Below are 25,565 nucleotides of genomic sequence, written 5' to 3'. Positions count from 1 at the left end.
CCCCCATTCCCAGCACATTCTCCGCCACTGGTGTGCACGGATTGTCAGAGAGGCAATGTGATAATTGCAGAATTCAGGTCTTATTTCTTTTTTAATGCTATTTACTGCATAGGAAATATTGCCCGTATTATTGTCTGTTGCACACTAAAATGTAAAGCAAGGGTAATTTCTTTCTTCACACTGCTGATAAAAGTTCCGTCTTCGACAATTGTGTTATGTTAATGCTGAGGATTTTCTCTTCGACCACCTGTTGCTCGAACTTCCAGCAGGTCTCCTTGTTTTTACACTGCAGCTGGCACCTGTGTTTTGTCTAGCATCTGCAAAGCTGTCCGTTGCTGATAACAGCAATGACTTATCCAGCACGAAGCAAAAAGTCATTGTTTTGAATCTCGCAAAGCTGTTTTCATTTGAAGATAACAAAATTCGATCTCCAGAAGGAAAACAAGAGTTAAAACAACTTCATGTTCTGCACCTTCCGATAAGCAAAACTGTAAATTTTATTTTGCATCTGACACAAGAATAAACTTCCTCAATACTCTGAGCATGTTGGAAGGAACTGCACACAATATAATCGCCACTTTTCTTCAGAACCATGTGTGTGTATGGGGGGGGGGAGGGGAATGCTCAATGTAAGAATGGACGCTGAGACTGATTTAAAAGAAACATTATTCAAGGGGAAAACGTTTGGAGGAGCGGATGTTTGATATCGAGAATACTCCTAAATCCAACACTAAATCGTCTATTAACATGAGAGTAAATAATGATCTCCCATTTAGATATCTGAGAATGTGCAGGTTTCACAAAGCTTGTTTTGAGTTCATTTTATGCTGATGGGCTAATCGGGACTAAATATACAGTTTAAAGTGAAATCCAATTCCAAACCCGAATGATTATCGAGTGTGACGCTGTTTAGTGTGTCCTAGAATATGCATTGGGTGAAAACAAATCGCAAGTTGCTTGTTTCCTTTTTCAGGCTGGATTACAATGCAAGTCGAGGAAGGAGTTTGGACTGCTCCCTTGAATGGGGGAGGGGGTGACTATGAAGTTGGTTGAAAACGTGACCTTTTTTACAATTGCATTTACACAGCCGAACCAGAACGAAATTTACAGACCCACCCTTTTTTTTTGTCTGGTGCCTAGAAAGGTTGTGTTGTTTCTCCCGAGAGATCTTATCTTACCAGTTAACCTTGTAAATGCTCCAGTAAACCCATATAAAATCCAACATTCATTCTGCCCGATTATCTCTTGACTTTTGCTAATGCCAGTGTGACTAGTATCAAGATTCTTTGAGTTTCGCTTGCAATAAACGAGAGAATGTTTTCCTTTCCGTAGGTCTCAGTGCAAACGGGTTTCTCATGAATTAGAATTGTAAGAATTTCCTGGAAGAGTAACGACTGTGCACAATTGAAAGAAAGTAACAATATTTAAAATCCTTTTTTGTGAAAACGTTTTCATGTTCTATTTTCCTTCTTACAACACGAGTCCCGTGAATAACAGGTTGTATAACAACCAGGATATATGATGTTACAGTCTCCTAGGAATCTTTGAGTCCGTTTGAGCTCTGTTTAAGCTGAAAATTGGTGAAAATTCCAATAACGACCCCTTCGAAATAACGACCCTTTTCCCAGGAACTGTGAAAGGTCGTTGTATCGAGAGTTGACTGTGTTTGTTTGTGTGTGTGTGTGTGTGTGTGTGTATATATATATATATATATATATATATATATATATATATATATATATATATATATATACGAGGGAGAATCAAATGAAAACCACAAAAGTGCCATTAAAAATCTTTCTTTCTTTCTAGGCATTTGGAGGGGGAGGGGGCATCCTGCATTCAGGGCTTGTCGGCAGAGAATTGATAGCTTTTGCAGGTGTTTCTGGTTGAGGTTAAATATATATATTTATTTTTACCACTTATTTTCCAGGAGGGCAAGTGCATCCCTTCTGAATATGCCAATGCATGTAAACATGAGGCTGGTAGCCTCAATACGTTTTGAGAAACTCTGCCCTAGATTTTTTTATGAAATCACAGAGATTGTGAAACAGACATACTTACTTGAATGATGCCACAATATTTTTCAGCCCAAAATACTGATAGTGTTCATGATGAAGTGAATGTTGACACGTATCCTCTCTTCCCCTCCTAGTGTACATGTGGCCATGGAATCTCAGCTCCAAATACTTTGCAAATGACAAAGACCATGTGTCGACAGACATTGGAACGACTGGTGATACCTGAAATTATATCAGTATGTAATGAACATAAGAATAAGCTACAAAAGAATGTGGACCAGACATATATTCAGAAAAGAGGCTCATGTGAAAGATAGGAGGTAAAGTTCCTCGTGTATATAGCACCGTACTATGAATGCACATTTAGCAGATGTAGGAATTGGGACCCACACATTCTTGATCTCGTCCGTTTTGGGTTGCCCCCAGGTATCCATTGATTTGAGGCTGGGTGAGCCCTGGAGCCACTGTATGCAAGAACAAGGTCGGAAAAATTACAACCTTAGATCACTCACCCTGGAAATCGTATCCGAATCTCCCGAATGGCAGTCAGACACCGTAACGACTAGCCCACTGTGGCTGCTTTATGTGAAAGATTAAAAGGACAAATAAGTATGGAAGTTCTAAAAAACACTAAAATTAGAGCATCCATGGATGTCCCCAGAAAGGAAGAAAAGAAATAAAAGGCTCATAAATTATTGGAGCAACTATGTTAAAGGATTATCAAGAACTTCTTGTAGAAAAAATTGGAGGATTTGGAGAGAGAATATCAGAAGTTTATGGAGTGCTGAACAGAATTTATAGTGTGCATGGAGGATTTAGAGGGGAACAGATTCTGTGGATGTTTTCAAGTTGAACAGAATTTAGGGGATCCATTCAGTATTTAGGGCGAACCAATTTTGTGGTTATTTTCAAGTAGAGAATAGAATCCATGGTGATATTTGTGCCAGAAACAGGTTTTTGGTGTGCATTAGCAATGCTTTTTTTATTGGATAAAGCTCAAATAAAATTAAGGTCATGAGGAACAGTTTCAGTGTCCAGCCAGACACGAGGTTCTGGAAAGACCCTAAACCTCCCCTCCCTACTGACCTTTTCTTGTGGCAAGCTGGAGGAAGAGAGGTCTGTGCATTGGATGGTTGTAGGAGAGGGGAGAAAACTCAACATTACACTTATGGGAATATTATTTTACTTATCATCTTGGGAATATCAAATTTTCAATGGTGTAGAGAAAAATGAAAGGAAAGAGGGCACATTGAGATTTTATTTTTCATTGGAAAGGTTGAAAACCCCCATTTGATTAGCCGTAACTTGAAATTGAAGACGTTGCATTCTTTTCCTCCATAAGGAATTCTTGGGATTCTGAAAATACTTGTTCATCATGTTTTTCAAACATTGTGTCAAGCTCAATAATCAACTTGAAAAACTGCTTCCACTTGCAACATTATTTTTCTTGTAGTCTACGGTTATTACAAGCATAAAAACACAGTTTTCCGTTGTGACGTTTCAGGAGAACACACACTCCCTTCATCATGAAACGTCACAATGAAAAACTGTCTTTATGCTTGTAATAACCGTAGACTACAAGAGAAATAATTCTACAATGCAAGCAATGCGTTCATACAAGAAAAACACTTGCAACATGGGGAAAAAAATATACTCTCTTGCATAAATGCACTCTGGTTCAAAACTGTAACTCTTCACCTTAATACACAATTATGCCCAAAATGGTTATCAACTGAAGGTATAAAAGAACATAACAGCAAACTTAACAACAATTACAAAAGTGCATCCATGTTGTATGATATACAATGCTTACTAGCTTAATCTTTTCTGAAAAGACCACATGCAATGTGAAGGTTAACTTCATTGCATAATAGCATGGTCTTAAGAAGACAACATTCCATCTGAATGAAATGGGTCATTATTTTCCTTTGTTCAACTTTCTAAGGGATCATGTTCTCATGTTTCTGATGTATTTACATGTATCTCTGAACTACTAATGATAGTGTCGAGCATTCGAATGTAGAATACATTAATATACTTACCAGTTTGCACTGACGACACCAGCTCCACATAAGGATGGTATTTCCCTCACCAGGTATCTGGTTGTCCAGCTCTTTAAGCACAATATGAACACAGCCTCCATCATGTACGAATCTTCTGATATGATTCAGCATTGATGTCTCGCAGTTCTGTGATGGGCAAGCGTAAGATGTTCTGAAGCAATACCTTTCCAGAAAGCTCCCAAGGGGGATGTCATTTCTACCATAAAAATCCATGTGAACTATCCTACAAAAAAGATAACGTGCACGTCAAATTCTTCAATCAGTTTTAAGATATTCATACTAAGGCTGAACTGATAAAGAAATGTAGATGGTAACTGATACCAGAGATATTAGTATCAGAAAATGCTAGTACAAATTTAATCATCAATACTTATCCACACCAGGTGTCCCAGGTTTGAATTTCAAGTTAAACTCAATATGTAAAAGGCCATTTTGGTGTTATTATGATGCATAAAATACAAAATTGTATTCTTCAAAGCTATTAAACAAACAATAAACAATTTTCATCATAATGGGCATATTCACAATCATCACCTGTGTAAAATGCATTGGTTTAAAAGTTTATTCCTTTTCAAGGAGTTGATATTTACATCCCACGTTTTGTCACAGAATTAATTATTAAACATTGTTTTCAGATATCATGCATAACTTACAGGATAATCCAAACGTAGGAAAGTGTTGTCAACAAACTGTAAATTTCATGTTTATGATGTTATTTTGCACTTTGTACAAAATTTTATAATTTTATACTGTGACAAAATGTGGCAGAAAATGCCTTTCATACTCTCTGTAACCACCTAAAATGAACATTGCAGTGGATAATCTTGCATTTCATGCCAGAAGCAAAATATGCATTCCTGTTGTATGAGGGGTGACTGAAAAGTTTCCGGCCTACCCATGATGCATTTATCGTAGCTAAATGTTACTTTAGCTAATCATAATATATGCCTTTGCAAAGCTCCATACCAAATTTCATAGTACTATCTTTTTTTGTTTTTCAGATTTTGATGTTTGAAGTGAAGACGGTGAGCATTTTCTGAAAAATTGATAAAGTGAGCATACGTGCGGTTATCCAATACCTCCTGAAAAAAGGCATGAGTGGACAGGACATCCACAAGGACATGATGGAAACATTGGGGGAGGATGCCCCATCGTATTCTACTGTGAAAAAGTGGGCGGCGGAATTCAAGAGGGGGAGCACCTCTGTCCAAGATGCACCTCGCAGTGCAAGGCCGGCAACGGCCTGTACTGAAGAAAACATCACAGCAATACAGGATCTTGTTATGGCAGACCGGCGAGTGACAGAACGTTACATCGCAGCGAAAGTGGGGATGTCCCAGGAACGCGTTGGACACATACTAACAGTTGTGCTGGACATGCACAAGGTGTCATGTCCATGGGTCCTGAAAATGTTGAGTGCTGAGAACAAACGTCAGAGACACCTCTTGTCTGCAGCAAACTTGACCCTCCTTCAGGCTGATCCTGAGACATTTCTCCAACGTTTTGTAACCTTGGACGAAGCATGGGTCCACCACTTTCAGCCAGAGTCCAAGGTGCAATCAAAACAGTGGAAACACCCCTCCTCCCCCACCCCCAAAAAGTTCAAGTCAGTGAAATCAGCTGGCAAGGTGATGGTCTCTGTTTTTTGGGATGCGAGGGGTGTCATCCAGGCTGAGTATCTAAAAAAAGGTGAAACGGTGAACGGTGCGTATTATGCTGCTCAACTGAAGCGTTTGAGGGAGGCCATCAATGTGAAACGTCGTGGAATGTTGAAGAAGAGCATCCTTTTCCACCAAGACAATGCACCCGCCCACACGTCCACCATTGCAATGTCCGCCATCGAGTCCTGCGGCTTCGAACTGCTTCGACACCCTCCCTATTTGCCAGACTTGGCTCCCTCAGACTTTCATCTGTTCCCTAAACTCAAGCAACACCTCGGTGGAATCCATTTTCCATCAGATGATGACGTCATGGCTGCGGTGGAGGACTTTTTTGCAGTGCAGGATGAAACGTTCTACAAGGAAGGTACCATGGGCCTGCAGCACCGGTGGCAAAAGTGTGTGGCGCTAAAAGGGGACTATGTTGAAAAATAGCCTTGAACGATTGAGCTCCTAGCAACCCTTCATGGGTAGGCCGAGAACTTTTCAGTCACCCCTCGTAATGCCCTGGACATTACATTATAGTTGTATGCTGTTTAGTTGAAACATTGTTAATTTTGTAATTTGTCCACAGCAACTAGTATTAGATGGACAAATATAGACTATAGACTAACCTATACATGTCAACCTGGCATCATACTTTAACAAACTGAGATATTTATCAACAAGCTAAAAATAACATAGCAACAAGATAACTAAAGGGTGTCAGAGAAATATTTTCATTTTTGAATCCGCCCTCTGGGGCAATTCACACGTTAAGGAGAAATGAGATAGATTGCAAATGCTGATTGTTAGGGACATTGAATTTTCGCGATGCACGAAATCACGAAATGTGAAAAAAGATTCAATTTTGAACATTCTGCACGTAACTACACCCCCAATGATGAAATATGCATGAGTTTTATTCGCGAAGTAATGCGAAATGTGTGCTTTTCCACGAAATGAATGCTTTTTCGCGAAATAACCGTGAAATATCATCAAATTAAGTAGAAAACACGCAAAAACCGGCAATCAAGGTTGTGCGCGCAAACTGTCGATTTGTAAGGAAATGTTTGCCTAAAGTTTCCTACCTCTTGCAGCTGAAGAACGTTTTATCTTCAATCACATCAGGAAGATGCTGAAAATTGGGATTTCCCATGCACATAATCTCAGTTCGAAAACTTCGCTCCCTGTCAAGCTGCATTCCTTTCTTCCCCTGAATGTCTACTCAACTTCCAGTTTCATATAAGATTAGTCTGTTCCCGCACATCAAGGGAAACAATGGTGTCATTTGTGTTCAGTCATGAATGAATTTTGTTTATCATCATGTAATTTTCAACATGTGTTTGTGTATGTGCAGTAGTGATTATTTTATTTGTTGGACAGCAAGTATATCCTTTAAATACATAAAATGAATAAATCACTTGAGATATGCAATTTAGAAATTAAGTGATTTTGTGTTGATGTTTTCTTTTTGGTTGGACAGCTAAGAACTTGTGTATGTGTACAGTATATAAAAATGAAGTAGTTTATCAATTTATAGCTCTTTTGTATGTTGTTTCCTCTCATAATGAAAAAGTGTGTGCCAATTTTTTCTTTTTCCACCACTGGTATATACTGCTGATCTAACATTTTATTTACCGCTCTCCTCAGTTTTTATTTACCATAAATTTGTCTCCCTACTGATTGTTAATATTTAGTTGCCATGGAGCGTTTTACAGTGCAGCAATGTGCTTTTTGTGTTAGTGTGTTTTATAAAAATAACGATTCTTATGTTGTTGTACCATTTGTACCAGCATCATCATAACCTGGCAGGAATGAGAGACGTCCCAAGTGCAAATTTAATTAAATATTGGGTAAGAACATTGGAAGCACTATAGCGAGTAAACTGCCAGGACGTCCAAGGTCATCAAGATCGAACAGAAACATTGACCGTGTGCGTCAGTCTGTTAGTGAGGATCCTCGCCAATCATTAAGACTGCGTGCAGGAAGTTCAAGAATAATTGAATACGAAAACATGAATGAGCATTATTTGTCCAATACTCTTTTCAATAAATAAAAATTTAATGTTTAAGCTTTCTTTTGGTAATAAGTTTATCTTTATACAAAAAACTTAAGTATTTATTTTAATAGTTTTAAAAACGAAAATATTTCCGAGACACCACTTATAACAGGACGTACTTACTTATCCACAAAACTTCTTTTTCCTAATCATTTTGGTAACACAAAAGATAGAAGTAAAGTTTTGGGGATTGACCCATTGATTTTACTTTGTGTTTCTGCCACTTTTGGCTAATTGCAAAGCTGAGGATGAATGGTGATATGATGAAATAAAGACAAACACATTCGGACAGCATACAACACAGGTCCCATAGAGGGTACTGGCCATGGGCTCACAAGTCAGAGCCTCGTTAGTCTGCAAAATGCAGTTCGGGTGTACTACATGGAAGTGAGGTTGACATTTGGGTGCACTACATGGAAGTGAGGTTGACATTTAGGTGTACTACATGGAAGTGAAGTTGACATTTGGGTGCACTATATGAAAGTGAGGTTGACATTTGGGTGCACTACATGGAAGTGAGGTTGACATTTGGGTGCACTACATGGAAGTGAGGTTGACATTTGGGTGTACTACATGGAAGTGAGGTTGACATTTAGGTGTACTACATGGAAGTGAAGTTGACATTTGGGTGCACTATATGAAAGTGAGGTTGACATTTGGGTGCACTACATGGAAGTGAGGTTGACATTTGGGTGTACTACATGGAAGTGAAGTTGACATTTGGGTGTACTATGTGGAAGGATCACCCCTTACACCCCAACAGTTTTGGGAATAAGTGGATACTTCCTTTTATTGTATTAAAATATGCATGCATTTGAACTGTACATGTGGTTGAAATAACATGTTCAATCATTCAAGATAACAAAATTCCAATTAAAATTCAATTCGAAAAATAAAAGGTGATAGAAAAAGAGAAGGATGGGAACAACTCTTAGTACTCACCACGGATTTACACAGAAGCAGGGAGCATTGCTTGATGACCGTGAATAGCTGCAAAACAAGACAGCTAATCTCTGATGATTATATGGATCAAGAGCATCTACTTTAAACTCCCATGGCACATCCAATTCGTTCTTATACGCCTCCCCTGACGCCTTTCCTTTCTTTTCGCACACATCGGTCAGCACGATTCTTCCACCACTTGCTCTAAAATCAGCAAGCATTCTTTGTATGTCCAAATTGTCTACCGGACTTGTCAACTTTGCATGCAGGAAATTATGATGAGGTTGAACCTTTAGGTTATTAAATATGTCAATATCTTGTTCGTTGCTTTTCCATACTGTGTCTTCCAATTTTGCATGCGATGTTTCAGTTTTGTAGAACTGAGCAGACCAGTAAATCTCTTCTGGAAAATATTTACGAAGTTCGCAGTTTCTACCTGTCTCGGTTTCCAAATACGGAATAGAGTACTGCAAGTAAGGGGACGAGGATAGTATAATGTCATCCAAAGCCTTGCGGAATTGGTTGGATAGTGGAAGAACTGCTACAGAGAGTTTCGTATCTTGCGGACTTTGCATCGTGAAAACTTCATCGTTACCATCTTCAAGATTGAGGTACGAATGTAGAGGATCGCTGAAATCGCTAACAGTCTCAGAACGGGTCTCTATTTTCTTTTCTTCGCTCAGCGACTTTTCTTTGTTTCCGCTGCGCATGTACGGTTTCCGTTGCACGGATCCATCTTGCTGTTCCTTGCAGTTCCCGTCTCTCTCTGTAGATTCTGTTCTGTCCAACCGAAAAATTTCACTCTCAATCACGTCATCTGCCGGGGAGATGTGCTTGCTTGCATCAACTGACGCACTTCCATTTACCTTTGGGCTGAAAACATCATCGTTCATCACAGTTTCAAATGGAGAACTTCCTTCCTCTATGGAGCACTGGTCAATGAAGTCACTCTCACATGCATCGTTGCCAGATGAGCTTTTCTTCTTGCTCTCTCTCTCCGATTCTGGATCTTCAAAAAACGAGTCCGTCGGAGGGCTCGGCGGCATCACGAACTCGTCCATAAGAAAGGACTTTTCAAGCCTCCAGCTGTAGTTAACAAATATCATATGACTCATTATCTTCTTTACTCTTTTCAGCTCCGCATTGCTGGCACCACGCAGCAGAACCGTGCAGCCAAGATGCGTGGCGCAGCCATCAAGAAACATTAGTGTCTTTGTGGAGCCATCGTCGAGAGTAAAGGTACGTAAGTAGAAATTATGACACATTCCGATTTGCGGTCGACCAATATGTGCGTCAACTGACGTGACAATGTCTGCTTGGGTACAGCGTGATATTCTTTCTAGAACGGTTGGTTTTACATTTAAAACTAGAGTTACTTCCTGGAACAACAAGAAATCTTGAGCAAGTCTGGACACATTCTTTTCAACTAGCACCAAGTCTGGTTGCAAAGCTGCAATTCTTGCCACAACGTTCTTCAAATAATCATACTCCTGCAAAAGACAGGAAAATATCAGTAAATTTCCTGCTTCTTAAAAAGTAACAACTTGAAATAACCTTAGTGACTTGTCACAGAAGTTCTACAATTCTATAATTTTGGAATTATTTATTACAAGTATGTATTTAAAAATGTGTTTTATTGTACAGTCATGGACACTTCTGGGTTGTAACAACCCCATACAATTTCAATGAGATCATTACAACCTGGAAGTGTCCATGACTGTACAAGGAAAAAAACTTCCATTGTTCTAGAACTAATTCCAGAAGATACTCATCAGTTGATTCATGACTAGAATCAATTTCATTCTTTCTTTATACCGAGCATAAATACAATTGTATTTCTGAAATGTTGTGATCCTTAGAAAATGGTTTTCATTTTTCAGAAACTGAATAGTTAGACAATGACTTTAGAAAATCAAGCTGTATGAGTTATATGTTTATATTAACAAAAGTAATAACAATATAGTGGAATTCTGCAACTAAATTACAGGTTATTTATTGATATATTAGATCAGTCCATAACACCAACATTCCTATATCAGCCAAATCCAACAGAGTACCGATTAATCTTTCCATTCCTAGTACATATGTACATATCAATTAAATTGTGGGATAAAAGTCAATTGTAATTTAAAAACAAAAACATAATTCTTAAAAAAGAAACTATATATGTTTTGTTTCCAAGGTCCCATTTTATACTAATTCAATTGAAGTTTGACATTAATTGAAGACTAAAATTGGTAAACGATGTAAGTGCCAAAATAATTCAAACACAGTTTTCCACGTTAAACTGTGAAATGTGCCATGCTTTATAATGTGGTAAACGTGAAAAGTGGCTGGTAGCCCTCTAAGTAGTTCAAAAAGAGTGTAAAGAGGTCACTAGTGTGCACATAAATAAAACTTTAATTTAAATTATAAAGAGAGGTTCTTATTATTACATAACATGCATTATATTAAATTAGATTACAATTAGAAACTATCTCACGAAAATTTCCCCCCAAATTAATTATTCTCACTCTCACATATTATATAGAACACAATTTTTTCCCCTCAAAATTGTGTTCTATATGAATATATTCACTTCTTTTTTTCTCTAGTGTGCTGATGTGTGGAACAATGCGATTTCCCAACACTTTCGCTTTTGGCACTTACAACTTTACCACTTTTAGTCCTCAATTATTGGCGATATAATAAACTGGATCTCTTGTACTTACTTGCATCATTAGTGGTTCTAAAGACAAAAACTTGCTTTCCACTCTCTGGTAAACAATTGAACATCCAAGAAGTAAAATTCGAGGATTGGATAACTTTGCTGACATTGCCCTGTGTGCAATATTTTTAGTGCACACAACACCATTTATAATAGTAGATTCTGTTCTCCTACCTCCAGGTACTTTCTTGAATTGCACATACCTGTTAAAAAAAAATATATATTTATACATGCTTGTATGTAAACTAGAAATTATAGGTGTCGGAAAAATCAGTTCAAATTTAGTCACTGATACTTGTTCCACAACACTCCAACCTTACCGGGCCGCTTCTGGCAGGAAAACCCCAATAAACAACTAAATAGGCTCGTTAGTCCTGGGTTCCCATCCCATTCCTCACCAGAGCGCTCGGAACCAAAGAATCAATCACAGGCAAGAACTTACTGAATTAATGTTGCAGGGTGATTGCTGAAACTCGCTAAAATGGGCTTTATACATTTATTTACAATTCAACAAAACAAGGCTCGGATTCTTCCAATAATTCTCTAATTTACATTGTTTACATTCCTCTAACTTGAACCCCACGGCAGAACTGCCAAGTGGAAGCTAGCATCGGCAGAACTGCCTCGGGACGCTTTTTCTCATGGGAGTCCACTGGAGCCCGAAGATCGCTCTCCCTTCTGCTATCCAGTTCATAAACACACTCTCCCTTGTCCTCTGTCAGAGGCCATATTTATACTTCCTCCCGCGTCGCATGGGGGAGGGCTGAAAGTTCAAACCTTATAGGCTCTTTTAAACTACACAGAACCATGGAAGAAACCCAAGCATACAAATTCATACACAATCACATAAAAGAAACAAAAAACAAATACTGTTTGTAACAGTATTATACTCCCCTCACCGAAAAAAAAAGGGCTTACCCAGGTAAGTCTGTGAGTCCAATGTCCTGGTGAGGTTTGCCTGAAAGAAAAAAAACACTAACACCGTCCACTTCACTACACTTCACTGACTTTATACTTTCCGGAATAAGTCTCTCCGAATGTTTCTCACTGCATCCGGTGATCTCTGGAACCGGTGACATCCTAATTAATTGTCGTGAAGTCCATCTCCAAGTGTGGGCTGTTTGACATCCATGGCAAGGACGTTCTCTTCTAGGCTGCTTCCTTCTTGTGAGGTTCTGGGATTGAACCTCTTCCCATCCACTCCTAGGGTAGGAGTAATATACAGCACGTGAATTCGCGGCACTTTTCTGCTTAATTCCTACAGAAAGTGCAAACACTCGCGAGTAAATATGTGCTTCCGAATAAAAAGAAACTTTTAACTAATGGAGATTTCAATTAGAACTATCCCTTTAAAGAACTATTTTCTAAGGGATGTGGCAAAAGAAAAAAAGAGTGGTTTGTTATGGTCTACCCAGCTGTTTCCCCCTAAGCTCCATGGGGTGTCTCTGGGTCAGCTGACCATTCTTCCCGGCGCCTTTCGTTTCCACCAGAAACCGTACGTCACGTTTTGGGCATTTTTTCACCTGGTTGTTCACTGCTAATGCGATCGAATCCAAGTTTTCTGACCACTTGCTGTGCTCCGTGCAAAACTTGGTCATCGCTCTCTTTACTGTCATAATCGATGCTTCTGCGAGATCTGCTTGTGGGCGGTATGGAGTAATATAAATGGGTTTGCAGTTGATGGTTTTCAGTACTTGACGAAACAGACGGCTACGAAACACACTTTGATTGTCACTGGTAAACATCGATGGAAAACCGTAAAGATGACAATATTTCAGTAATGCATTGGAAATGGTCCTAGCCGTCACTGTTGTCAAAGGTCCCAAGAATATGTGTCTCGTGAAAGAATCTTCAATGAGAAATACGTAGCGATAACGCCCCCTAGAACTGGTCGGAAATGGTCCAAACAAATCTCCGTACAATTTCGCTCCTGGGTGTTGCTGATTGCAACTTCTCATGAATTCCATCTTTTTTAGAAGAATCTGGATTGTATCTCAAACAGGTGAGACATGATCTGCAGTAATCTCTAACATCAGAGTAAACATTTTTCCACGTAAACTGTTCCAAAATCTTGAACAGTGTCTTAGCTGCTCCTGGATGTGCAGCGTGAACTTCGTCATGGGATATCCGCAGCACTTCCGGTTTCAACGAATCCGGTGTCCAAATCTTTTGCTGCTGTCCAAACACGGGAAACATCCCCTTCCCTTCTTCTGTTTCTGTAGAGAATCCCATCTTCATCCAGATAAGAAGTGCTCAGATGAAAACCGAAAACTTTGTTCAATTTCTCACCCTATTGAACTTCCTTTCCCTTAAGGCACACAATTAACAAAGACAAATATGGGTCCTTCTGTTGCTCTCTTGCCCATAATCGCTTATCTTCCAAGTTGATATTGCCGGTTGTTATTTCGTTTACTTCCAACTTCCTTGCATTAGGTTCTATTGCTGATTGAGTGCAATTGGTGATTTCGCCACGAGGCTCAGGTGTTATATCACCAAGGAGTTCAACAGAAGCGGTGTCAGGGTTGTCTCTCAAAAGACTTTTGAAGAAAACAGAGCAATACAATTCTTCATCTTCGCTGTTCCGTCCATCATCATCCGAATTAGATAGTGCCATTACATCTTCCTTAATGTCAACTAAGGTTACTTTCTCTCGTTCCATTCCCTGCGCAGCCGAAGTACCAGGACTCGAACCAGAGTCCTCTCTTCCCAGGCAAGTAGGCTTCTTTCTCTTCCTCTTTTCCTGGAACTTGCTGAATTTCTCATTCACATCCTTCTCGAATTCGTGGTGATATTTATATCCACCATCTGGGCGTTCAAAACAGAGATAACCTTCAGGTCGCTAATCGGAAAATGATCTTCTTTTTCTTTTGCTTTCCTCGGCGGTAACCTTTTATTTTTCCTGACTTTTTCGGCTCTGGGGGTTTGCAACACTTCTTTGTCGCGGTTCTCTTCTACGTGAATGACGGTGGAAGACAGGAGGTTACTAGTTTTCTTATCTTTCTTCCCAATTGCGTCAAAAGGAATAACAACGTCCCTTTCATTCAGAAAAGCCCAACCATTCAACGCGGGTGCAATTAGGATATTCCCCTTGGCCATAAAACTTCTACCGGCGATCAGGTCATGTTGGGGATTCTCCAAAACAAAGAATTTCTCTCGGACCCGTTGACCATAGAAAGTTACATTGAAAAAAACGTGTCCCACAGTTGTTTTCCCTTCAGCTAACTGTACATTCAGCTTACTATGACGTAATTTCGTCCCCTTTTCTCCCAATTTCCGAAAGAAAGACAAACTCATGCAGGATATATTAGCGCCGGTATCCATATACATATGGATCTGAATTCCATTTATTTCTCCAAAAATGAAAGGTTCCTGAATTTTACTATTTGACATCTTTATTGTCGAATTACAGGCGCGTCTCACTGTCATGCCCTGTCCATGATGTTCTCTTGATTCTGAAACATTATCTTTCCTTGCAGCTTTGTGAAAACTTGCCAGATGTGCAGTTGATTGACAAACGTAACACTTGCGTTCTTTGCCAGACATTCCTGGGTGGTCAGTAGTCGCTTTTGTCTCCCTCGAAACAGCAGGGGGTTCCTTCCCTAACCTAGAATATTTCACAGGGTCGAGAGCACATAGCAGATCCTCCCCCGCGGCGCTACTCGCCCCTCTAACGGCCACCAGTCCCTCGGACTGAGGAGGTGTGGCGCTTCTCAAGGCAAAGTAAATGATTTCCTGTTCTGTCTCATACTGACGAAATGTAGCGATTTCCAACATCTCTCCCTGTAAGTTCAAAGCATATGCGTGAAGATCTTTCATGCTGTTGAAATTATAACATCTTAATCTCTCACGATACACAGGGTTACATTTATGCCGAATAAAATTAACCTTCTCTTCGACTGTAGCGGTGGATTTTGTCCTCTCGAACCATCTATCTATTTTGCGAATATAGACTGCCAATGACTCGCTCTTTAGCTGAAAGCGAGAATCCAAGAATCACTCTAATTCTCGTTCGTGATCCAACCCATGAAAATTCTTGAGCAACAAATCCCTGAATTGCACATATCCTTCAAACGGGCTTGCAAAATGAAAGAACTCCTTCGCCTCTCCTTTTAACGCTAACGGAAGGTGATAAAGCAATAATTCCTCTTCATTTATGCCCAAAAGATCCCTGTATGCATCTAGTTCATCCAAAAAGCTATAAACTTCCATGCCTTTTATTTCCCCATTAAAAGTCGGTAACTGTACTCTAATGTCGTCTGGAAGAATCCTCGGCCTGTTTGTTACTGTAGCATTGTTTTCTGAACCCATTGTTCGCATCAAACTCGTTTCCCCAATAGCGGACGACAACGTAGACTGAGCCCTTGTCAGCATTTCGACCCTCTTCAGTTTCCCTTTCTTTGCCTGCGTCCTTTCACACAAAAAATCCAAGGACGAGACCCCAATAATTCTCTGTTCCACAACACTCCACCCTTACCGGGCCGCTTCTGGCAGGAAAACCCCAATAAACAACTAAATAGGCTCGTTAGTCCTGGGTTCCCATCCCATTCCTCACCAGAGCGCTCGGAACCAAAGAATCAATCACAGGCAAGAACTTACTGAATTAATGTTGCAGGGTGATTGCTGAAAACTCGCTAAAATGGGCTTTATAAATTTATTTACAATTCAACAAAACAAGGCTCGGATTCTTCCAATAATTCTCTAATTTACATTGTTTACATTCCTCTAACTTGAACCCAACGGCAAAACTGCCAAGTGGAAGCTAGCATCGGCAGAACTGCCTCGGGATGCTTTCTCTCATGGGAGTCCACTGGAGCCCGAAGATCGCTCTCCCTTCTGGTATCCAGTTCATAAACACACTCTCCCTTGTCCTCTGTCAGAGGCCATATTTATACTTCCTCCCGCGTCGCATGGGGGAGGGCTGAAAGTTCAAACCTTATAGGCTCTTTTAAACTACACAGAACCATGGAAGAAACCCAAGCATACAAATTCATACACAATCACAAAAAAGAAACAAAAAACAAATAGTGTTTGTAACATACTTGGCCATGCTTTTTCTTAATTTTGGAATCTAGCAAGGTCTTCAAAAATGCCACACAATAGTTTCACATAGTTTAAATATCCTGGAAACTATTGCATAATTTTCATTATTTTGGCAACAGCAATAGAGAGAGAAATGAACCTTGTAATTCATGTGAAATTATGAATATTTTAAAGCAAACCTCTATTAGATTGATATGGTATAGTTCCAATTAGAAACTATAATTTAAAATTTATAAATATTTTGAACAACTTTTCAATTTCCAATTATCGGCATCAGTATCAATGGGAATCAGTAAGAGTGTATCAGCATTGGTGTTGATAGTGGAAACCAGGTTGCAAATATCTATGAACATCCTGAATGTTTCATTCACCTTCCTTTATTAATGTATGTAACAGACAACTGCATCAGGTTTATGCCTTAGAAAATAAACTGTATATTTACTTTTAAAAAATTCTACATGAATTAGAGCTTTACTATGTTTAGACTTGAAACAAATCCTTTGAATCTTGCTAGTGGACCGTCTGTACAAATAGAAAGACATTTTTTCAGGACAGCCCATTTTGTTCCAAGACGCTGGATATGCAATTATACACATATGCTCCGGTTGACATTGATGGCAATTCAGTACATGAAATGAATTGTTCAATAACGGAATCCTCATCAACAAATCTGATGTAACTCAGTAATTGACATTTCTTACTTATATCAGTTGACTCATCGATCTGTAGTGAAAATACTTGGCCGTCGCTTAGCTTTTCATGTACATCGCACTGGATATCTAAAGACATGTTATCAATCTGCCGGAATATAGTATTGTTTGACAAAGGAACCAAGGATATTTCCTTCTCGGCGCTGTCACCTAACATCGATTTCACAATTTCTTTGAAGGCAGGTAAAATTACGTCTTCTGCGATAATTTTCTCGCTACTATTTCAGCAACTTTATAACTGGCCACTAGTGCTTTTTCAGCAATACTTGCTCTACTTACCATAACTTTTGCTTGCTTTTTTTCCGATGACAACAATCGGCTCAAATAGTTCTGATCTTTTAAGATAAGTGACTATGTTTGGTATTCAAATGTCTTTTAAATTTAATAGGAACCATGGATTCGTTGCTTAGTTTTTCTAAACACACAACACATTCTGGTACAGGATGGTTTTCAGTTCCGCTGAATGTAAATCTGAAGTTTAAATAACTTTCTTGGTACTTACGGATTGTTCCAGCAGGTTCTATGGCACCCTTTGCTGTTTTCACGACATTTGCACTTAGAATTGGTTCATTCTCACTTTTGTCACTGTTCAATGATTCCGTAACTGTCTCATCTTCAACTTTCCTCCTTTTCACCAAAAACTTATCCATGCTGAAGCTAAATAACACCAGAACCTGTATAAAAAGATGTTACGACTGCCAGCCTACAGCCTACAAACAACTGACTTGTGACGGTAAGCTGTGCTGTTGCCAAGTCGAATGTCAGTCACCACTCGCACTGTGGCCAACTCGTACGTTAGTGTGCCGCAGGATCCCACTACATAGTATAGTGCGCCGTGAGCAAAAAAAGGTTGGGAACCACTGGTTTAGAGTTTCCCCGCTTAACTCCATAGCAAAGTGGTTAGCACAGCATGCTACGATGCCAGGGGTTCCAGGTTTGAATCCTAACCTGGGTATGTCTGTTCTCTTTAAGTGACTTTTCATCAATTTCACCATATCATTACTCATCCTCATTGTACCAATTAGCCAAAAGTGGCAGCCAAATCAATCAATCATCAAGTTTTCTCATAGTAATTCAGTTATGAACAGTGGTAATTTGTAGTAATAAATTTGTATTTTGTAAGAAAAAACCAGACACTTGCACCCTGAAATAAATATTTAGTTTTACTTACTGGCGAATGTCCATGTCATCAGTATCGTTCCTCACATCAGGTTTCACAAAATCAATGATTTCATGTGCAAGTGGTAAAATAATATCGCTCCAGCTCTGGGAAAGGCCCTCTGCATTTAGCAGCTGCTTCAGGAGGTTGTACTCATGTTGTCTATATGCTTCACTGAAATGGAAGAATAAATAACACAATTTTTAGGCTGTTATACACAAAAATATGGAAAGTTTTGTTTATTATTCACAACTATATTTTACCTACCACTTAACATTCTATCCTCTCACCTTAGCTGATCATAGGCTTGTTGTTCTCCATTTTCAACTCTTAAATGCTGAACTTTGTGCCATCCTGTTGGTGGAACCATTTCTCTGTTTTGTGCCGTTTGAACCAGCAGGGTATCTTTCAGAAATTCTTTGGAAATGCCCGTGTGAGAGGAATCATGGCATTGAACCGACAATACTGTACTATAATCACCTGCAAGGAAAAATCACATCAGTCATCAAGACTAAAGCAAGTCAAATTGACCTTACATTTCGTAAAATACTATATACATGGAGGTCAGAAGGGGGTAAAAGTCTGGATAAAACCAGTTTCTTAATGTGAAAGTTCAAAATTCTTGTCACATTTATCTTCTGCCATGTAATTTTCAAACATTAACTTTCTTTTAGAAAAGTGCACAATAATAACCTTTGCTACATGGTGGGAATTAGTTCTAACACACTGACAATTATAAGAATCTGGATGTAAACTAACTACAAGTGTGTGTGTGTGTGTGTGTGTGTAAATGGAAGAAAGCTGTAAATACCACACAAAATGATAATTCCATATTCTGCAGCCTAGTTGCATCTTCACTAGGGAAAGAAAGATGGAGTCAAGATACAGTATAGCCAGACGATTGGAGAAGATAGCTACAGGCATTAGGCAAAAAGGCACTTTCACCAGTTTTGGGGTGTATACATGGGTGGGATGGAAAATGTCAGAAATGCGTGGCTGGGATCAGAGGTGTTGGTATAAGTTGGCATGGTTACCGAGTGCTAGGTTGAGTCCAGGGGGCCATGATAGCATGCATAACAGATGTGTGGGATCTACGTCGGTATTTACAAAAGGATGTGTTGCTTGGTGGGGGTAGCTGATGGATAATGGCTACATGGAAACACTTGTTGAAGTTAACATTGTAGCTGTCAGCGTGGGTGGCAATGGTGCAATATTGGGTTACTACCACAGGAGTAGCATCGTCGCCTTGTAATCAAGGAGTACTGGGTTTGATACCCGGTGGAGGCACACAGTGGTTCGTGTCCCACTTTAACCTGTAGGTCCAATCCCGATTAACCTTTCTGTGCATAAAGTGGACTTAATACAACAACAATTCAACTAACACAGGAGTGTTGGTGTCAGTTTTTTTGTATAGGGTGCAGGATTAACGGGAGGCAGCTCTGGTTGTTGTTTGTTTGTTTCCAGAGGTAGAGGAGTAGCCACAGTTGACTAAAGCTATGTGTAGGTGTTGATTGTCGTTGTGTTGGAATGCAGTTGAGAAGTTGAGGTGCCATTCTCTGAGAGCCAGAGATAAAGGAATGGCTTTTTATTTTGTTTGATAAGTATGGGCACTGGAGAAACGGATATATTGGAGGCGACTGGTAGGTTTTACGTAAGTGGCGTTATGTGAAAATTTGACCTAGCATACCACAACAATTCGTATTTATTGTATATATTTTAGGGATGAGTTTATACGATAAAGTGCTAATATAAAATTTACCGATGCCAATAACCAATATTCTACCCATCCAATTGGTTCATTGACCTACTTAAGAAATGTATGCTACGAATTGAACCAAGGTTTTTCAAAGTACAAGAAGCTGCATATTAAGATATTTACTTTTTAAAAAAAAGTACACAATGAATATTATATGTTTATATCCATAAAAATTGTAACAAAATGTGACAATATTATAAGATATTTACAGATACTGTATATAGGGTCGGTAAAACATTGGGTAATCTTACCGATAAACTGATACACCAATATGCCTGTATCAGCCGATACCAATAGAGTACCGATTAATCTGTCCCATCCCTAATATATTTATTATACACCCCATCTACATTAATTAGATGTAATGAAATAAAAGACCAAGTACGTAAACAAAACAACTTCAAATTTTCTGGAAATTTCTATACTTTTCATAAAATCTCCCTTTTTATCTAAAATTGGAAATTTCCATTCATGTAACAACACTGCTTTGGCAAGCACAGCACAGAAAGCAGGAAGGAAGAAGCACTGCTCTCCTGTCAACACTGTTTGCAGCAGTGGAATTGATGCCCGTAGGCTGCATGTTCTAAAATAGCCACTTGCTTCAGCTCCCTTGCCCTCCACACGTACAATAGGGGGGGAAAAGCCAGTGAACAGAAGGGTGTGATGGAGAATGATCTGTTCTCTATAAGTTATTTAAATAATTTACTTTAATTCTTGTTTTAATAGTTTGCATGATAAATGAAGAGCAATTACCCATATATTAAAGCTAAATGTATACAAATAAATGAAAAATGTTGGTTTATAGAGAATACACCACCTTTTTACATGGTGTGAAATGCACACGTATGCCTTGAGGGAGGTGACTTGGTGAATTTGAGGGTGCTGAACTGATTGAGTTAGTTCAGGAGGTTGGGTAGTGAAGGTTCCCATGCATCCAAAATAATGAAGATGTAATCTATGAACCTGAGACAGAGGAGGTTTTCAGGAGGGGAATCAAGGAACTCTTGTTCAAGTCTGCCCACAAAAAGATTGACACAGGAGGGAGCACTCTGGTGTTCATGATTGTACCATGTATTTAAAGGAAGTTTCCAAATTTTTTCAGGTTAGTGCGAGTACAAGGTGGACTAGTTGAATCAGGAAATGGGTGCTAAGACTGCGATTAAACTGCCATCTTCATTGGAACCCTCCTACACCCAAGAAAACCCCTTCAATAACATGCAGTTATTACTCCACCATGCAATACAATCTGATCATATTGAGTATTGCAACTACAATACCTGCAACTCGATATTCTTCTTTGGTTTTCAAATCTTCTTCTTCCTGTTTAGGTTTCATTATATGAACCCTATTTTCCTTTACATTTAAGTCTAAATAAAATATAGAACTGGAGGAAGGAATGCTGACTGAATCTTGTATGGATTCTTTGTCTGAACCTCTTCTTGCGCTATCTGATTCTGAATCTGAAATCAGGAAAATTAATTATACTGTACAAGTGGAAGAGAATGCACACTACTGTGGTTTCCAATTTCAACTTCATTTTCTTTATATTACCATTCCAGTCATTTATAAAAGACCTCGTACAGTGGGTTTTGCCTGAAGGACTCTAAAATATTAACCTTTTCCATCTATAGCGTCTCTATCGAGATCCTACATGTAACCCCTTGTATCCCGAGCATCTTGTTCGAGATTGTCTAGCATGTTCGTAGTTTTTACGTTATAATGTGGCTATTTTTGGCTGGATTTGCGATTTTCTTCTTTTACATTATTGTTAACACACATATTAAACAATTACGACTCTTGCACGTCTTGGTGTCAAACAAAAAACGCGGGAAAATGGCAACTTTTTTTTTGTGCGGCTTCCTCACAAAGGAAAAATAATTCCAACAAAGGCCGGATTTGTTACCAATTCTTTTCTTCCACCACTGGAAACTAGACGGGTGAAAAGTTTGCTTCTCGGTACCCAAGGTCAAAAGAAATTTTCCTCCTGTCGCCACAAGGGGGGGGGGGGGAAGAGGGGTTGAGGAAAACGGCGCTATTACAAAGAAAAGTTCGAAAGCAAGACGAAAACAGCTCTTTGTTGCCAAGCACATGTTATTCAAGTTGCTGCAATGTGACCTGCATTGTCTAAAAATAGAAAGGTGCCACAGATGCAAGGAAGGGGAAGATTTGGCATGCTTTCGTCACTCCTTTCCTGGCTATCTTTCTAGCAACATCCCGTAGCTCAGCGGTGGTGGTTTTTGAGACTTGAGTCAGTGGCGCGCAGACATGTCGTTTTGGGGATACAAGTCGTGTTCTATTGATCATATGATAATAGTGCAATATTTTCTTGTTCCTAACACTCCAGCGATTATTTCCATGTGTATTGTTACAATGCCTTGAACTTTTTGTCAGGGTAGGGGGATGGGGGGCAAAACCCCCATTTTTTCTTCACCGAATGGGCATAAATTTTATATAGTCCAAATCTATGGTTCATTTCAAGTGAAACGATATATCATTTGTCTGTCTTCGGCAATTAGCATCCGATCTACAGTCATTTTTATAAAACCCTGCATTTTGCTGAAAATCGGCTCGAGTAGCAATGGGGTTACATGCGAAAGAGGCTCAGGTGACTAAAGGTTAATGTCTCCAGTTTTATAATTCTGTATTAGTAATTGTTGATTCCAGCACATACTTTTTCCGCCAATATCAAGTATGTCCTAGTTGGTCTTTAGCAGATTCATGTTCATACAGAATTCTTATAATTCTTGATCTCATAACTCCTGAAATGTAAATATCTGATATGGAGAGATACAAGATTAGGATTACAGCATTGTAATATGAATAACTGTGTGGATTTGTTTATTTTAATTATCATTATCGTTTGGTCACATACCTACCAAGATAGTGCTCTTAGCTATAAACAGGGCCAGCAAGATTTCGGTTCAAAAACTGAGCACATTTCGGGATCAAAAGCGGTATATAAAATGGCATTTTGGAATTAAAATGGAGAGATTTGATTCAAAAACTACACTTATTACACAAAATAAACATTTCCCTTCTAATAGCACATTTATGTAGTTATCAGCATATTAAGTTTATACCTGTACAAAGGAGTCAATTTTTGCTTATCAAATATTTATAGCAGAATTAATAATTTTTCATGATTTGTATTCCTGACAGGATAATTCAGACCTCAGATAAACTCTAAATTTCATGTTTAAGGGTTGATTTTGCATTTTGCACTTCATTTCGCATTTTTTCATGACAAAACATGTTAGGAAAATGCACCTCACAACTTTCAAAAACATGAAAATGAACATTGCAGAGTATTATTTCATATTTCATGTATGTTTCCATGAAAGATATAAACGAATGACATCATCACAACTACTTTGGTCTTCAATTTTCTATAAATATACAAAATACTTTCTCAATTACAAATTAATGACTGCTAATTTATCATCCTACACATTAATTTTTAAAAATCCATGGTGCAACAGGCTTTTGTGGACCAAGACCTGTCATCAGTTTTTCATTGGTTGATGCATGTTTAGCAACTAATCCATATCTAGCTTTCTGGTTCAGAGCATGCTACTATTTCTTCCAATTATCTCACAATAGTTCTCACAATGATGAATCAACATTGAAATTTTGATGTTCCAACCGAAAAATGAACCCAGAGTGATTTACACGACAGATGTGTGTGCTACCAATCGGCTACCTGAGAACCAAACTTTATGATCCATTTATTATTAATAATAATATTTTCAGACAGATATCAAAATTACATTCATATTACAGCACTCTCTCCATTCCATTACATCATAAGATGTTACTAGTGTAGGGCGATATATCATCCTGATGATATATCGTGAAGTTGAAAAAATATCGGTCAAGTGATATCAACTAGACGATGTATAGTCACAACATTTTGGCAATTTATATCGTGTTGGCGATATATCGTCATGAAATTTGGCAATACATTGTCACAATATTTTAGCGATATATATCCTTGAGACGATATATTGCCGGTATCACAATACAGAAAAAATATCATATCGTATCATCTGTGATGATATATCACGATATCAAATTTCAACATAACACTGGCCCTCACCAGTTGCTGCAGAGTCCTGATGGCCAATCTGCTTCACCCACAAAGGTTCCTGGGTGTCCTGGCTACTGCTCCGTTTCATCAATTGAGGGGAATGTTCTGTGCTGGGAGGAGCACTTCCATCCAGCGGGGAGATCTGGCGAGGTCTGTAGAGAACGTATCCATCCTGGAAGAGCTGTTCTTGACTGGATATGCACTCTACGTACCCTCCTTCGATAAGTGCTTGGCCAATGGCTATTGCTTGTGACCTGAAATAAGTATGAACAATTAGACAAGTGATCACAAATTAGTAGAGGCACAAATTTTTGGTAAATAAAAAAGTAAAATTTCGGTACAGAAACAGTCAATTTCCGGTTCAAAAGCAGTAACTAAAATTAAATTTCGGTGTTATAGCGGTGAAAAATCGTATCAAAAGCAATATGTAAAAGTGAGATTTTGGTTTCAAAATTGTCAATATGATCCTAAATTTGATTTAAAAACTGCACTTGTTACACACAATAAACACATCTCTTCTAATAGTACATTTATGTAGTTATCAGAGTATTAAGTTTATTCTTGTATAAAGGGTCCATTTTTTCTTCTCAAATATTTATAGCAAAATTACTCAATTTTCCGTGAATTGCACAACTTGCAGGATAATCCAAACTTCAGAAAGTGTTGCGTCTGTAAATAAACACTAAATTTCATTTTTAAGAGAGTATTTTGCATTTTTCTGTTCATTTCGCATCATTTCGTGAGAAAACAGGGTAGGAAGCACTTAACACATTTCTAAAACATGAAAAATTAATTTCACAATGTGTTATTTCATATTTCGTGTTTTCGTCAAAAACTAAATATGCATGCCTCTACACTTTTGGCTAATCGTAAAGATGAGGATGAGTGATGATATGATGAAATTAATGAAGAGACACTCACAAAGAGCAGCAATATCCAGGTCAGGGGTTGAACCCAGGAGAGTTGGCATCATGACATGCTGTGCTAACCTATCTGCCACAGAGGGTGATCATTAACAGATCTAAAATCAGTACTATCACCAAATAGATTTACTATTACAAACACATAAAAGGCAGGAAAAAAAATCTCTAAAGAAGTACATTATATTTTTGTACAAACCGATTTGCCCACATAAGGATTATTTCTCTTGTAGTCTGTGGTTGTTAGTTACAAGCACAAAAACACAGTTTTTGTTGTGATGTTTCAGAACATACGCTTCCTTCGTCAGATATTCATTTTTAGTTTGATAGTTTATAGCAATTATGATGTCATAACTGTATGTTTAATCAACCTAAAATAAATGTCTGATGAAGGGAGCGTGTGCTCTCCTGAAACGTCACAACAAAAACTGTGTTTTTATGCTTGTAACAACTGTAAACTA

At 38.6% G+C, this 25,565-nt stretch overlaps 1 protein-coding gene across 1 annotated transcript in view; it reads right to left on the bottom strand.

Moving 5' to 3' along the window:
* Positions 1-25,565, bottom strand: part of fab1 (1-phosphatidylinositol 3-phosphate 5-kinase fab1) — a 106,341-nt gene that overhangs the window by 43,627 nt on the left and 37,149 nt on the right. The window contains exons 8-15 of the mRNA XM_083113235.1: positions 24,194-24,438; positions 21,375-21,557; positions 18,632-18,821; positions 18,354-18,515; positions 11,437-11,635; positions 8,726-10,215; positions 4,064-4,307; positions 2,065-2,243 (exon numbers count right to left, since the gene is read on the bottom strand). Coding sequence (XP_082969361.1) covers positions 2,065-2,243; positions 4,064-4,307; positions 8,726-10,215; positions 11,437-11,635; positions 18,354-18,515; positions 18,632-18,821; positions 21,375-21,557; positions 24,194-24,438 — 2,892 coding nt within the window. The remainder of the gene's footprint in view (positions 1-2,064; positions 2,244-4,063; positions 4,308-8,725; positions 10,216-11,436; positions 11,636-18,353; positions 18,516-18,631; positions 18,822-21,374; positions 21,558-24,193; positions 24,439-25,565) is intronic.

The sequence above is a fragment of the Lepisma saccharinum genome, chromosome 27 (assembly GCF_977018435.1).
Source record: "Lepisma saccharinum chromosome 27, izLepSacc3.1, whole genome shotgun sequence".
In the NCBI taxonomy this organism is placed as follows: domain Eukaryota; kingdom Metazoa; phylum Arthropoda; class Insecta; order Zygentoma; family Lepismatidae; genus Lepisma; species Lepisma saccharinum.
This window is presented reverse-complemented; position numbering and strand designations above follow the sequence as displayed.